Genomic DNA, 15,294 nt, shown 5'->3' on the forward strand with positions numbered 1-15,294 from the left:
TCCTGGTGCTCTGGTCACATTCCAACAAAGGAAATTGCATTTTGTCTCCATAAATTTTTCTTTGCTGTTTCAATTTAAAATACGTTCTTGTCCTTTGTTTCCTGTCCTAAAACTGTCAAGCCAAGATTATTTTGTGCTATTAAACTGTAACAGTGATCCACTCTGGGTCGGCTGAGCACTCTATGTGTATCACTTAGCAGCAGACAAGCTGAGCACTCTCAGATACTTTGTTTTCTCACAAGAAAATCTTGCAACTGAGCAGCGTTGTGGAAAGGATACTGTGCCTTGGTTCTTGGAGTGCAGGAGTCAGTTAAACCTGTCATGGGATGGACCACGATATGAAGGATTTTTTAAGATCCTTTTTTAGTCTTCACAAATCCAGTCTCACTAGGGCAAACTCCAGCAATACTTTAATTTTTTGTTGTATGTGAAGGCTTATCTATATTTTAAAGTTCATCTTTTTGTTTAGATTTATAACATTTTCAAGATCTGTTTGTCCAGAAAAAAGGAATGAATGCTTCTTTCTCTTCCCTAGCCTTCATGGCTAAATTGCTTCCTCCCATGCTACAACTATGCAGGTATCTTCATTCCCTAATTTCCACACCAAAATTAGTTGCATTTCAATAGCACTCTTACCATAAAGCTCTCAGGAGATTTTGAATTCTCACAGAATTAATGGCATTTTAGAATTGTAATATATTTCTAAGTATTTCATTTCCTGATAGTGGGATGTCTGAATTTAGCCTGTAAGTCTGATATCATCCTGCTGCTTGCCGTCCCTTGGCCAACTCTGTAGCTCGGTTTATGCATCAGACTTAGTAATGGAAACTCTTAAATGTTATCCAGAGGTATCAAGATTCAGAAATGCTAAATTTCTTGCTTTCACCATAACACAGTGGTTTCCTGTAGCTGCTGGGATCAGAGCCTGAGTCCACAGGGCCTGATTTATTTAGCTTAAACTCTCTCAGTCCTTACAGAAGAGGAACAAAACACTTTGTACTCATGGAGGGAAGAGGAAAGTTCTGCCACAAGGTGGTGGTTGTTGCTCTCACTTGCTAGGAGCAGCCAGCTTTGCTCTCCTGTGGGAAAAGGGAACAGAGAATGTCAGCTCAGCTATTGTCATTTATCTGTCTTTCCAGAAAATCTGCACCAGACAGTGAAAAGTGGTGTCAAAGCAGCATCCACGCTCAATCAGAGCAATCAGAAGACAGTCGGGAGAGAGGCTGGGGAGAGGAGGATTCCTCTGCAGCCATCAAAGCCACACCAAAAACGTAAACAAGACTTTTGTGATGAATTTTCATGCATTAACAGTTGTGTTTCTTGATGCTGCTGCTGTATCTGAAGTAAAGATGTAAATAGCAAGCAGCCCAATTTGATTGAAGTTTTGCAGCAGAGTGTTTTAGAATGACATTGTAAATCTCCTCCCTTCCTCCTGTTGTTTTGGGCCCTCTCTTTCCTGCAGTAAACTCAGATCTGTGTTCTGGCCATGAATTTATTAGAACAGCCTTTAGCTCAGAGAGATGTCAGGGATGGAGCTATTGCTTATTTTAAAAGGAAAAAGTTTTTTATTTCTATAAATCTCATTTATCTTTGTATGGAGAAGAAATTACATTAATTTCTATATCTTCTGAAATGTTTTGTAATTGTTGCTTTCAGGCTCGGGTGCTCACATGCCTATATCAAGTTTCAGCTGGTGAAACAGGAAAGTAATGGGAAAGGTTGGTTTTATTCCTTCTTTCTGTGTGCCTATCTCTGCAATATCCCCACAGTCACGAGGAGCATTCAGAATTCACTAATTTTTTTGTCTTTGATTCCACAGTCAAGAGAAAGCACATGCTGGAGATGATGGCAATTCCTTTAAAATGAGGAGAAAGGGTAAAATTACGTAGAAGTGAAAGATTCAATACTTTGTAGAGTGGAGCCTTGTATTTATTAACTGAGAAGACAAGTTTGCATGGTTTTTGTGGCACTGCAAACTCCTCTGTAGTGACAAGGGGTTCTCAAACAGTCTGTGACCTTTGTCAGGCTGTTACAGAGCCAGCACAGGGCTCAAGGGAGACTGGCTCAAAACTTAGCAGATAGTTTAAGTTCCATCAACCCCTTTTTTTAGACCCTCATGGATATTCAGAAACATATTCTGAATCATTGCAAGACTTTTTAAAGGTTCTCTTAAGGATTAAAAAGAAAATGAAAAGCTAAATGGAAAAACAGTGGTGTTTTTTTCCTGGTATGTGACAGGTTAAGTTATCAGAGCAGCTTTCTGCTATCACTTTAGCAAACCATATGCTTAACTTTCAGATTTACTATAAAAAGCCATTTCAGAGAATGGAGCTGACCAGGCTTTTAGGAGGATTTAAGATGGTAATAAGTCTCCAATCAAAAATAGCTAAGCAGGCACAAACTGGGACAGGTGCCTGGATGTTGATTTTTTTTTTTTTTTTTTTTTTTTTTTTTAAATACTCATTTTTACCTAGTGCTGAATTCTGCAGTCAGAGCTGAGGGATCTGCTAGCTCCAAGCTGCAGTTGCAGCTGGCAGGGAAAGCTGCCCACTCTCCCTTCACATTCACCTTCCATGGAGTGATGGAAATCAGGGGAGGGAAATGCAATCATCCACTGACCTGTAATTTCACAATTACCCAGAGCTTTCCTCTCAGCTGTGTTTAAACTATGAGATCACTACTTCTTTGTCAGAGGGAAAGTCACTTGTCTAGGTCATGGTTTGGGTGCTTAGTCCAAGGATTTGTGCTTAGTGGAGAAGACGAATTGGTCTGAGATGGAAGTAATGCCCACCCAGCAGGAATGTGGCAGTGGTGGAGACCTTGGGCACAAGTGGGACCTCCTGGAGCAGGAGGTGGGGACAAGACCAGGTGCTGTCTGTCTCCACCACTGCAGCAGTGCAGCAGGGAAGGAGGGAGTAACAGCCCTCTCAGGAGCAGGTCCTGTGCCCTTCTCTCCACCAGAGCTCCTGAACTGAGCAGTTCTTACTCAGGCTTTATTTATCCTCCCTTGGTTTCATTATTAGAAATTTGATGCTATTTGATGCTGTCCCATGACCAATAGGGATGTGGAGATGAGATGAGCTGAGTGGGCTCTGGGGCCAGGGGAGTGACTGTTCACTAGGACAGGCTTTACCTCCAGAGCTGCTTCCCCTTCAGCTAGGGGGCAGCTGGCAAGCCCTGGGAATCTTTTTTTTCTTTGTATTTCTGCCATTTTCCTCTGTGCTTTCCACGTAGTGACTGCTTACCCCCCACATCCTACATCCCAGCCCACTGAGAGCCGCTGAGCAGGGGCAGCAGAGGCAGAGAAGCAGGAGCAGCAGGGGCAGCACAGGCAGCAGAGAGGCAGAGCAGCACAGGCAGCAGAGAGGCAGAGCAGCACAGGCAGCACAGGCAGCAGAGAGGCAGAGCAGCACAGGCAGCAGAGAGGCAGAGCAGCAGGAGCAGCACAGGCAGCAGAGAGGCAGAGCAGCACAGGCAGCACAGGCAGCAGAGAGGCAGAGCAGCAGGGGCAGCACAGGCAGCAGAGAGGCAGAGCAGCAGGGGCAGCACAGGCAGCAGAGAGGCAGAGCAGCAGGGGCAGTAGAGGCAGCAGAGCAGCAGGGGCAGCACAGGCAGCAGAGAGGCAGAGCAGCAGGGGCAGCACAGGCAGCAGAGAGGCAGAGCAGCACAGGCAGCAGAGAGGCAGGGCAGCAGGGGCAGTAGAGGCAGCAGAGAGGCAGAGCAGCAGGGGCAGCACAGGCAGCAGAGAGGCAGAGCAGCACAGGCAGCAGAGAGGCAGAGCAGCAGGAGCAGCACAGGCAGCAGAGAGGCAGAGCAGCACAGGCAGCAGAGAGGCAGAGCAGCAGGGGCAGCAGAACAGCAGGGGCAGCAGAGCAGTGGCTGCTCCAGGCACACGGAGCCTTCCCGAGGGCTGGGATGCAGTGGGAATGCTCGGGGATGCCATGGGATGGTGCTGGGCAGCCTGCAGGGGTGGGGGGGGGGGGGGGTCGGGGGTAGCCCCCCTGTGCCACTATAAACCAGAGGAGTACTTCCCAGCCTGCTCCCATCCCTGCCTGGCTTCCTGTTGTATAACCAGCACGTCCCTGTAGGGCCGTGACTCTGCACTGCTCCAGTGATCTCATTAGGGAGGGGTGATTCCTTCCTCCTTTTTTTGTCTTGGTTTTCAGAGCTTCACTTGACACATGAGGAGGGAGCTGATGTCTGGAGGTACCTTGAGCACTCCTGGCCTAGGAGTCTCCTGGGGAGTGAGCCCAGGCATGCTGGCAGCACAGAGTTCTGGCTACAGCTGGGGCTGGAACGGTGCCATCAGTTCCCAGCTGAGGATGCTGTTACCAGAATTCCTCCACCTTGTCAATAAAACGCCGCAAACATCTTCTCTGTTAGCAGCATGACATCATTTTCCAGGGAAGAAGCTAATGATAAAGCCTCCAGCCTGGCAATCTTACCGTTTTTTCCCTTTCTCCTGCTCGGGAGAGGGAGAACGTCCTGAGAGCTCCGTGTGCCACACAGTAGCTGTGCCTGGCTCTGCTCACCCTGTCTTGCTTTCCCCTCCAGGCTGTGACCTTTCTTCCTGCTTTGATGTAGTTGCTCCTACTTGAAGCCTGTCTCTGACTTATCTTGTTTCCTTTTTCAGGCCCTGATTTGGATCTCCAGCAGGCCCTCCACCAGTCCATCTTCATGCCTTCCCTGGCCTCTAACCCGACCCATCGCCTCCATCTCTTCTGGGAGCAGCACTGCAGGCTCTTGCCAGAGGTCTCAGGCCTGACAGCCAAACAAGTTGCCAAATGGACTGTGGAGGAGGTGAGTTACCTGTTCCCTGCCCCACTCTCCCGGGATGCAGGAATGCCAGAGCACTCTTCCTCTGGAGTGCTTATTGGGAGACATCTTTATTTCCTTCCCCTCTCCCAGGCAGTGCTCTTGTGTTTGCTGTGCATGTGCCACAGCTGACTCAGCTGGAAATTAAACCCAAGACCCTTTATCAGGGAGGGGAAGGACCCCTGTTAACCCTATGGTATCCACAGCTTATTGCCCTCAAAAGGATTTCCTCCCTCCCTCTCTCCCTCTGTTTATTTGCCCCTCGATTTCTCAGTCCTCGGGCCTGAAGCATCATTCTGACAGCAGATTCCCTTTCTCTGATCTCCCTCCCCCTCTCCTGTGACTTTGCTGCTGATTCACTTTTACAGTGCAGATAATTCCAGACTGTACTGTGCATGCCCACTCCTGCTGCATCTCCCTGCCTGATTCCCTGGGAACAAAACTGCCCACAGCCTGACCTGATTTCTGGCAGAGGTAGCTGTGCAGCTGGAGATGTGTCTCTGCAGCTCTTGAGATGTCTCCTGTAATTAGGTGGTGTGTGAAAAAGCCAGAGTGTTTTGTGTGCTGAGTAGTTGGTTTTTGCCTCGATGCCTTGGGCATAAATAATATTTCTCTCTGTGCTCGGGAAATGGTTATAATTTGGATCCTGGTGCTTAATTGCAGGGCATTTAATTCCAGAGAAGTGTGCTGTAGAGTTGTGCTTGCAAGGATGCAGAGAATCTGCAAAGCAGGAAAAAGGTACTGCTGCTCATGATGCAGAGAGGATCTTCAGAGACTTTTAGAAAGTGCATTTTCCCTAAGTGCCTCTTAACATCAAATAAATCCTATCTTGACTTTGCTCTTCATGCTGGAGGAGTGGTAGGAGTCTGGTGGGATTTGCAGTGATGTGGAAGATGGGAACCACAGCAGCTGGAAAAGGGACAGAGCAATTAGTGCTGATGTTTTAAAGCCTGGTCCTTTTTTGTGTTGAGTTGTTGTGGTTTGGTGGTAGTGTTGGGTTTTGGTTGTGTTTTTTTGCTCTTTTCAATAAAAATGTCTTAGAATTAAATTCATACTCTGGAGGAAAAAAAATCTCTGAAAGATTTACTGTTCCTGTCCTTTTGAGAAAGCTTCCAATGATTTTCCAAAAGGTCTTTTATGAAATATATAAAGTCAGAAGCAGATAATCCTCTGACATGATAATCAAAATCTCTTTCTTTTGGATAAAACAGGAGGCCGCTTCATGGGAGTACAGTGTCAGGATCCAAGCCAAATAAAATTTGTCCTTTGCAGTTGACCTTTAAAGCAACTGCTGAGTAAATTTAACTGGGATATTAGTTTGATAACAGATGAGTGTGAGCAGGGACCACAGACATGGTTGCAGGGCACTGGATATAGTGATTCAAACCCAGAATAAACTGAACCCTGCTGCAGCCTGAAACAACTGGGGAACTTTTGGCTGCCAGTAGCAGTGTGAATGGCACATTAAAAAGCTCAGTTGCAGCACCACAATGTACTGGCTGAAGTCATTACAGGTTTTATCTTGAATTTCAGTAAAGTGCGTCTGGTTTAAATTATGTTCATCACAAATTCCCAGAGGAATCAATTTGGGTTCTCTCTGAGCACTTGCAGGATCAGCATGTGCAGTGCAATGTAGCCACAGATCTGGGAGTTGAAAGCAGCAGGACTTGCTGTGTTTTAGGGTGTCCAAAGTACATTTGGTCTGTTGGCATTTGGGCTCCCAACATCTTCCTGCGGGGCAAACATTTGCTGTTGGGTTGTGCTTTGAACTCTGCTGCACAAAGGAGTCCTGAAGGAGTCCAAAGGAATCCTGTGCTGATCTGAAACAGGAGCGATGGGGGTGTAAAATTCTCCTTTGATTTCAGGCTGAAGAACTGTTTTTATTTTATAAAACCCACATTAAGGAAAAAAACATTCCTTTAATTCTCTGTTGGTTGGGAGCAGCTGAAATGGCAGAGCAGTAGCAGCATTTAGGGGCCCTCAAGCTAAGAAAGTCGTGGTAACACTGAGCAGCCACTAAGAGTAGTTACTTTAATGCAGCTTTGGTATTTATTGAAAGCTTCCTGTCATGTTTTCAGAGCACAGACTATTGACTCATAGAAGAACATTAAGATGTGCTAGAGTTGTATTGTTCATTAGTTAATCCTGCTTCAAATGCCAATGCCCCAGGTGGGGGGACTGTCCTTGTGCCAAGTGTGAGTGGATTTCTAGATCCCAGTTAACCCAGCTCCTCTCTGTGGCCTCAGAGGGGCCAGTGCTGCAGTAGCTGCAGCAGGAGTGTGGTGTGGGGCTGCCTTGTCACCAGAGGCCATCAATCCAGTGCTGATCTCAGTGTGTCTGCCACACATCAGCACCTTCCAGAAGGGTGGTCTTTTCCACCCTTCCAGTTTCCAGGGTGTTCTCAGGATTGCACAAAGCTCTTTTTCAAGCCCTTTCCCTTCACCCATGTGCTTGGGGAGTGTAAGAGTTTCCAGCAGGCAGTTCTGAGCCATGGGATGGTTACAGCAGGAAGGGCCAGCAGACTTTTACCTTCTTATAGAAAAGCTCTGATCCCACTGAGATGTTCCCTGTCCAACACCTGTCCCACCCTCACTTTGAGCCCTCCCTGTCTCAGCCTTTCTCAGGGTTCAAGGCTTCCCTGCCAGTATTGTGGGGTTGTGTTGGATTCCTGTGGTGTTTTGTTCTTATGCTCCCAAGCCTCCCTCAACTGCCCTGTCTTGGTTTGGGAACCCTCCTCCCCAGCAGTGACAGCCAGGCAAGTCCCTGTGGCTCAGTGGGGTCTGTCTCATGTCCAGGGGACCTCTCCCATTTTCTCCTCTTGCATCTTTCTTCCCTCTCTTTTCTCCATTCCTGGTAAACCCCAGGGCTGCTGTTTGCTCAAGAGGCCTCTCCAGTGGCACAGGGAGCTTGCAGTGTCCCTACAAAGGACTTGGGGCAGATCAAAGGTCTGTCACTCCATGTCAGTGACAGTAGCCAGCAGCAGTTGTGCAGGGAAGGATGCAGGAACAAGCCAAGCCCAGGTTATTCATTCCCTGGAGATGTCTTCCAGCCTCTCAGTGCCACAGACACTGAAGAGCACTCAGCTCTTGCCCCAAGGGTCCAACTGTCTTGTAAATTCTTGAAGGAGCCAGACCTGGCAGAAAGATTTTCATTTATGTTTTAATTATTAGCAGACAGGGGGACTCAAAAGGAAAGTAGTGTTTTGGTATTGATTATTAATAGGAGTTTACACTTCTGCAGAAGAAAATTTGGAGTCACTGTCCAACAGAGATGTGGATTTTAGGGTTTGCCTTTAAGATGGAGCAGAAGAGGAAGATGAAGGAGAGGGATGCTCTGCTTTCAGGTTACATAACAGAAACCACAGGAGTCAGAGCTGCTTCTGCCAGGGCAGAGCGAACCTGGAGGGCACTCTGAGAGCCCCGTTCCTGCCTGGCTGGAACTGCAGGGGAGGGATTGACTACAAGTCTAGGGGTAGGATGATCTGGAGGTACATGGATGTGATTAAGGAGAGACTTCGACAATTTTGAGTTGAAAGGAGCCTGAATCTGACAGTGACCCCTCCCAGCTGCTTGTTTGTGTAGAGGGAAGAAATGTCACATCTGCAACAACTCACATGGTTACACCTCATGAAGCAGAGCTGCTCCTGCAAGGGAGCATCCAATTAACAGGAGATGCTTGATCTGATTATGCCTCAGTATACAAATCTCCTGTGAACCAGTCAAGCTGCAGCTGGAGAAGACAATGCACATTAAGTCATCCTCGACTGCACACAGGGCTACTCCTCACACTCCTTGGTGTTATATAATGTAACCCCAGGGCTGCTTGCATGAGTCCAGGGAGATTATTCCAAATGTTAACAGATTCCTTGCCTAGAAAGGTTTTTCTGAATGTGAAATGTAAAATTAACTTTTATTTGTTTAATCCTCTTGGTTCCTGTGCACCCAGCACAGATTAAATTAAACCAAAATTCCTTTCCTTCTCTTCTGCCTTCCATCTTCCTTTCTAGCTCTTCTGCCTTTGCATGTTGGTAAACCAGCAGTGCTCATTCAGTTGGTTTATCTTGTCTCTTAGAGGCATGTCATCTTGGGAAACTGTCTAAATCCTTTTTTCATGTTTGTTTTACTTTCCAACAGTACTTTAGAGAAAGTGGAGTTGTGAGTGAATTTAAAGTAGTCTAAGCCATATATAGCTTTTTATCTGGAAAAATAATGTTGATTTCTGTGAGAACCTTCTAGAAGAGTGAAAAAGCTGGATTCTTACAGGGAGAGAAATGGTCAAAGGGCAATAGGGGCAGTTATTGGTGGTAACCAAAATATGCAGAGGAGTTGCAGCAACAACCCAGCAATGTTTTCCATCTATATCCTTCATTAATGTGAGAGTTTTGACTATTTAAGTTTTAAAAATTCTTGCATAGGGAATTCTCATACAGAAATTAGAGGGTTTTTTCTTGATGATGTCTCATTTTAGTTGTCTGTGTTTCCTTTCTCCTACATGCAATTGCAGGTGGTGAGTTTTATCCAGCGTTTACCTGGCTGCAAAGAGCAAGCATCTGTGTTCAGGGAAGAGGTAAGTGGGGGTGTGCCCAGACCCTGTGCTGCAGATCCCTGGAATTACAGCAGAGAGCTCAGACCTGCTCAGCCCTTTCATTGCAGAGCAGTGGCAGCCTCAGCATGGAGCTGAATTCCACCATGGCTAATTGCATCTTGCTGCTTTAAATTTCCCCTGCAGTTCCAATCATGGAGCTTATGCTTAACATCCTGTCTTGGACCGTTGTGCCATGGGCTTGGCACTGCTCTAAAGATGCCCTGTTGGAATGGTTAGTGAGGATCTCATCTGCTGCCTCTAACAAGGACATGTGCTTGTTTCTCCTGGGGAGCCTGGCAGGCACAGGGTTTCCCAGGAATCGCTGGCTTCTCCCATGGGCTGGGGGGAGAGCAGGAGGGGAACATTTAGTTCGACAAGCAGAGGTTGGAAAGTCAGAGCATGTCCTGTGTGACGAGTGTCCTGTCAGTACTGCCATGGGCTGGGCTCTAGTCCCATTCCTGGCATGTGCACCATGGCCTCTGGGAGACCTCCATGGGCACAGGGTGTGGCTGTCCTGGTTTTTGGCTCAGCTCTGTAGGTGCATCACAAATAGGGATCTCTTGGGTGCTTCTGGTTCCACTTACATGCAGGTATCACTCAGAGGTTCTTTAGGAGCCCCTGATGAATTTGCACAGATGCCTTGTCCTGGACTCATCTCATGGTGTGGGCAGCTCGTGGGGCTGGAATTCTTCCCTTCTGTCCTGCTCAGGTCATTCCCCACCTGCAGAACTCCCTTCAGCTGTGGGCACACCAGTGTCAGAAACATGTGGAACTCCTGGAGTGAATCCAGAGGAGACCACAGAAATGCTCCAGGGGCTGGAGCCCCTCTGCTCTGGAGCCAGGCTGGGAGAGCTGGAGATGCTCACCTGGAGAGGAGAAGGCTCCAGGGAGACTTCAGAGCCCCTTCCAGGGTCTAAAGGGCTCCAGGAGAGCTGGGGAGGGTCTTTAGATGAGGAATGACAGAACAAGTGGCAATGGCCTTAACCTGAAGGAGGGTGGGCATTAGAAAGAAGTTCCTCCCTGTGAGGGTGAGGAGGCTCTGGCACAGGGTGCCCAGAGAAGCTGGGGCTGCCTTATCCTAGAAGTATCCAAGGCAAGGTTGGACAGGGCTTGGAGCCACCTGGCATGGTGGAAAGTGTCCTTGCCCATGGCAGGGGGTGGAACAAGATGAGCTTTAAGGTTCCTTCCAACCAAAACCATCCCATGGTTCTGTGATTCTGTCCTCAGAGCTCTCCTGTGTGACTGTAGGAGCTCCAGGGAAGGGCTGGAGCCACTCCTCCTGCATGGCAGTGACTGGAAAGGGCAGGTCTGTAATCGCTGTCTGCTCCAGAGCTGGCTCCCTTTCAGGGGGAATCAGGCTGCAGTGCATTTTGTGGATTTATCTATCTGTGGTTTGTTTTCTCTTGTTTTAAAAACTGTGCAGACTCACACAAAATAGGAAGCAAAAGAAATAGAGGCTTGCAAAAAGCACTGTCCACAATGTGACAATACAGTAGAATACTTATGAACTGAATATAGTGGGAATAGTGAAATTTGTTCAAATGAACCCATCTTTCACTGTAGCTGTGTTAAAGGGATTTCTAGGGAAGGTGTATACAGAGGTGAGATGTACCAGCAAATCTAATGAATCCAACCATTCTCCATGTATTTTATTTCTTCTGGTCCTGAGCACAGTGAATACTTTCTGGTTCTGAGAGTGCCATAGCCACAGTCTGTTCTAATCCTTATTTTCTGCAGTCTCTAAGTGAGGTTCCCTACACCCAATTTAGAGGAGCTTGTGTTGTTTTTCCAGTTTATGCTCAAAGCACATTGTCAGTTTGAAATTAAAACCCTTTTAGCAGTTTGTCTTTGGCCAGAATACACGTGTGAGTGACAGGAGAGCTGAACTCCCCCACACTGTCCAGGATCAGCCTCCAAGTGCTTCATATCCATGATAAATAAATCCCTTGCAGACTTCCCTTGCTAGGGGGCTGGAGGGGGATAAGTTGCTGCTTACATTAGGAATGAAGAGAACAAATTTGCACAGAATTCTAAAACCTATCCAATAAGATGGAACAAAGGAATGAATAATAAAGCACAGACTTGCTTCTAGGTCCAGTTTAGGGCAGGACTGTTTAAAATAAGTGAGTGTAAGGAACTGCAGTGAAAATGAAGCATAGGGATAAATAATAGTGGACAGAAAGCCATTTTGAAATGTAGGACTGTTTTCCAGCAGTTTTCTGCTCCTCTTGACTCTATTATTTAATTTAAGCAGCACAGTCCTATTTATTTCAGGCTATTTTTAACACATTCATTGCAGCAGTGTAGACTTGAGGCAGCTTGAAAATAAGATTCAAGGACATGGTGTGGCCATGTGTGGTCTGGGAGCACTGCTGTCATTCCCAGTGCAGGAATTAACTTCCCAGTTACTCTCAGTAGCAGGTTAAGTAACTTGCTGAGGATCTCTTATGTGGTGAGAGGTGGGAAAACCAAATCTCCTGGCTCCCAGCTCTTTGATTTAATTATGTGTTCTCTGAGTTTACTCAGTGTTTCCTCTTGCACCAGGCATTGACATCCGAAAATATTCTATTTGGGAAAACTACAAAAATAGCAGAATTGTTATTCTGGCTGGGCTGACTGTCCAGTGCTGTGTGCTGCACTGGTGAGAATCAAGTGAGAGGAGGAGACACTGTCAGTCTCTGTAAATGGATTTTAATGGAATAACTTAGGGAGACACTTATTGTTTGTCTGTGTCCATTAATCTTTGGCTTCCTCCCTGCAGCATTTGGGGTTTATATTAATTATATCTGTGTTGTCTCTGTGGATGTTCTTGCTTGAGTAAATTTTAACCTCTTCCAGAAACGGTGTGTCATGATCTTACTTGCTGCTACCTGCAGTATTCTGTATTTTCACCTGGTAGTATGTTCATCAGTTGCTTAATTTGCATCTAATCAAATATATGTCCTTGTTGATGGAGTAGGAGGCTCTGTTTTTCCAGCCATATTGCATCTTCACTATGCCTTAGTCTATATAGCATATGGACTCATGGAATGGTTTGAGCTAGAAAGGCCCTTAAAAGCTCATCTCATTCTACCTCTGCCATGGGCAGAGCTTCTCCATTTCTAGGGAGAGCTCTGTGAGATGAGGTCTGTGTCCTTTGGAAAGAGGACATCATGGGGTGTAGGGGCCAGAACTAGGCAAGAATCCCAGAATGACCAGAAGTGGAAATCCTGTCTGTCCCTTGGTGGTTAATCCCGGTCCTGTTTCTATTCCAACCTCCAGCAGATTGATGGCGAGGCCTTCCTGCTCCTCAAGCAGAATGACATCGTTAAAATACTCAGCATCAAGCTGGGCCCTGCCCTGAAGATCTACAATGCCATCCTCATGTTCAAGTCTGCAGAAGACAACTGAGAAGAGGCCTTTGGCAGATCCAGGAGGAATTGACAGGGAATGGATCTTCAGCTGTGAGCATTACAACACACCAGACAGGTGGATTGGAACTCTGATGCATTTTAAGTAGAATTTAGTAAAAATGGTTTGAGGTTATAAAAATCCTGCCACAGTCTGGAATATGGGGCAGCTTCACTTCCAAGAAGAGGATATTATTATATTTTGTAATTGAATTGGTTTTGATATATCAATCTCTTTTTGAGATCGAGAAGAAACCTCCAGTTCTAAGGGGAATCCAGGGTAGCACTGGTGGAGCTGCAGGAGCAAGAAGAAAGTTTTGAGTAAAACTGGCTTTGTGTCCAGCGATAGTGCCTGAAAAACTGAGTGATCACCAGCGAGTTTAATGTGTTTTGTGTAATAAAGAGAGAGGAAAAAGATGCACTTCAAAGCAATTCCCCCGTATCCTTCTCTGCTGTGACTCAGGAGCTGACCTTTTCAGGACTGATTGTTAAATTCCAGTTTTTCTTACTGATCCTGGTTGTTGTGATACCCTTGGCTGCTGGGCTACTTACACCCAGCAGGAAGGGAGCATGAGCAGCAGGTTTCCATCAGGGATGGCTTGCTCTGGTTCTGCCAGCAAGCAAAATGTTCTCATTCCTGTCATTCCCTGTCAGGAGGCAAGGGCAGTGCAGGTGGGCTTTGGGTAGGCAAAGATCCCATAAGGGCATCTGCTGCTGGAGAGAGAGAGATGTGTTATAGCTGTAATTCTCCCATCAGTGCTTTTGTGCAGCTCCTTCTGCACCAGGAACATCTGGCAAAATGGCACAATCAAGAGCACTTGGGGATTGGTGTGTGTTCTTGCCCTCTCCACTGTCAGCCAAATGCTAAGAATAGGAGTTGGGAAGCCAGCAGTGGCCAGAGTGTGTGTGTAAACAGATTTCCTAGAAACAAATGGCTTTTCTTTTGAACCATCCAAACTGATGAATGTGAAGTGCTTTGGCCTTTGTCCCTTGAGGTGGACTTCGATGGGTTCTGCCAGAGAGCTGGAGGGTAGGGTAGCAGCTCCTCTGCCTCTGGGAGGAGAGCAGGCAGAGCACACAGGGATGTGAGACTGGAGAGGAATCAGGACTTAAACAGCAAAATGAGGGAACTTCCCAAAAGAGAGAGCTGCTGTGTGTGGGGAAAGGAGTGGAGCCTGGGGCTGTGTTCCTACACGTGCAGCCTGTGCTCTCCTGGCTGGGAGCACGGGTGGTTCCTGCTGCAGCAGAGGCAGTTTAAGGAGCATCCCATGGACATCTGGGGTGGAGGTTTCCACACGGGCATTCCCGAGTTCTCCTCTCCCCGTGGCAGACACGCTGAGTCCTGCTGGGCTCTGTGCACTGTTCCACTTGCTGCTGGCAGCACCAGCTCGTGGCTCTCCCTCTGCCCACTCTCCCTGATGGCTGTTTGGCTGTTCTAGAACCACCTCAGCTCAGGCAGCCCTTGCAGCCCTTTGTCCATAGCTGCTGGCTGAATCCTGTGTGTGTGGGAACCCGTGGGAGCACTGGGGGTGTCACCTGGAGCTGCCAAAGGCAAGTTCTGCCCTCAGCCTCTGCCAGGCTGTGGGGGTGTCTCAGCACACTGCACGGTGATGTAATCCATCCACAGGCACCTCAAACTCCCTTGGCATCTCTGCCACCAGCATGGCTACCCAGGAGCTGACAGGAACAGAGTGAACAAGCTGTCCGTGACTGTGGTGACACAAGGAACACACTTGTTCCCCCTTCCTGTCACCCACATGCTTTGTCCAACCCTCCTGCTGCTGAGAAGGTTCTTGTGACTTGTCTGAAGCAGAAGGTTCCTTAAAATTGTAAATAGAATCCACACCACTGAAGCAATTCACTCCTGGAATAATATTTAGAACAATTTGTTTCCATATTTTTTTAATAAGAATTTTAGGAGTTTAAGCTTCACAGAGAAGACACAGGTTTGGTGGGATATTTAATAGCTGAACCATTAAATATCAGCCAGGCAGCTGCAGGGGAGAAATTTATGGCAGTGTTAAGGACTAGGCAAGGGGTGAATTTAGTTTATTAAAATACATTTTTAGTATGATAACCAGGATGTTCACCAAAGAGTCACATTCCTTTATCCTGCTCTGCACATCCAGTGTCAACATTAAGACTTGAATTGTAAGTGGCATGTCCTGTCTTCTGACAGAACTTACCTTCTGGGCAAAGCAAAATTGTTTCTTGACAACTGGAACAGAAGATCCAGAGCTGGGCTGTTTTATTCCTGGCTCTCCACTGACTTGCTAAATAATCCTGAGCCCTTCCTTGCCCCAGTTTCCCCCTCTGTGACACCCAGCCAGGTGGGGCAAGTGCAATTTTGCCTTTTTCTTGTTTCAAGCAAGCAGGTCCTTCCAGATTTTCTGTTTCACCTCCTTCCTTTGGGAGCCTGATTTGGGGGACAGCAGATTGCCTCTAGCAATAAACCAAAATATAATATTAATTCCATTTTTTTTACTATATATAGATGGAGGATGAA

General features: G+C 46.9%; 1 protein-coding gene across 11 annotated transcripts in view; it reads left to right on the forward strand.

Moving 5' to 3' along the window:
• Window positions 1-14,865, forward strand: part of LOC129129936 (lethal(3)malignant brain tumor-like protein 3) — a 40,961-nt gene extending 26,096 nt beyond the window's left edge. For 10 of the 11 annotated variants that reach the window (XM_077189750.1, XM_077189752.1, XM_077189748.1 and 7 more), the window contains 5 exons: window positions 1,140-1,271; window positions 1,657-1,718; window positions 4,634-4,800; window positions 9,319-9,381; window positions 12,661-14,865. In XM_077189750.1, the coding sequence (XP_077045865.1) occupies window positions 1,140-1,271; window positions 1,657-1,718; window positions 4,634-4,800; window positions 9,319-9,381; window positions 12,661-12,789 (553 nt within the window). In that variant the 3' untranslated portion in view covers window positions 12,790-14,865. The remainder of the gene's footprint in view (window positions 1-1,139; window positions 1,272-1,656; window positions 1,719-4,633; window positions 4,801-9,318; window positions 9,382-12,660) is intronic. The other variant, XM_077189747.1, reaches the window with a different exon arrangement.
• Window positions 14,866-15,294: the final 429 nt, after the last annotated feature.

The sequence above is a fragment of the Agelaius phoeniceus genome, chromosome 22, assembly GCF_051311805.1.
Source record: "Agelaius phoeniceus isolate bAgePho1 chromosome 22, bAgePho1.hap1, whole genome shotgun sequence".
Taxonomy (NCBI): Eukaryota; Metazoa; Chordata; class Aves; order Passeriformes; family Icteridae; genus Agelaius; species Agelaius phoeniceus.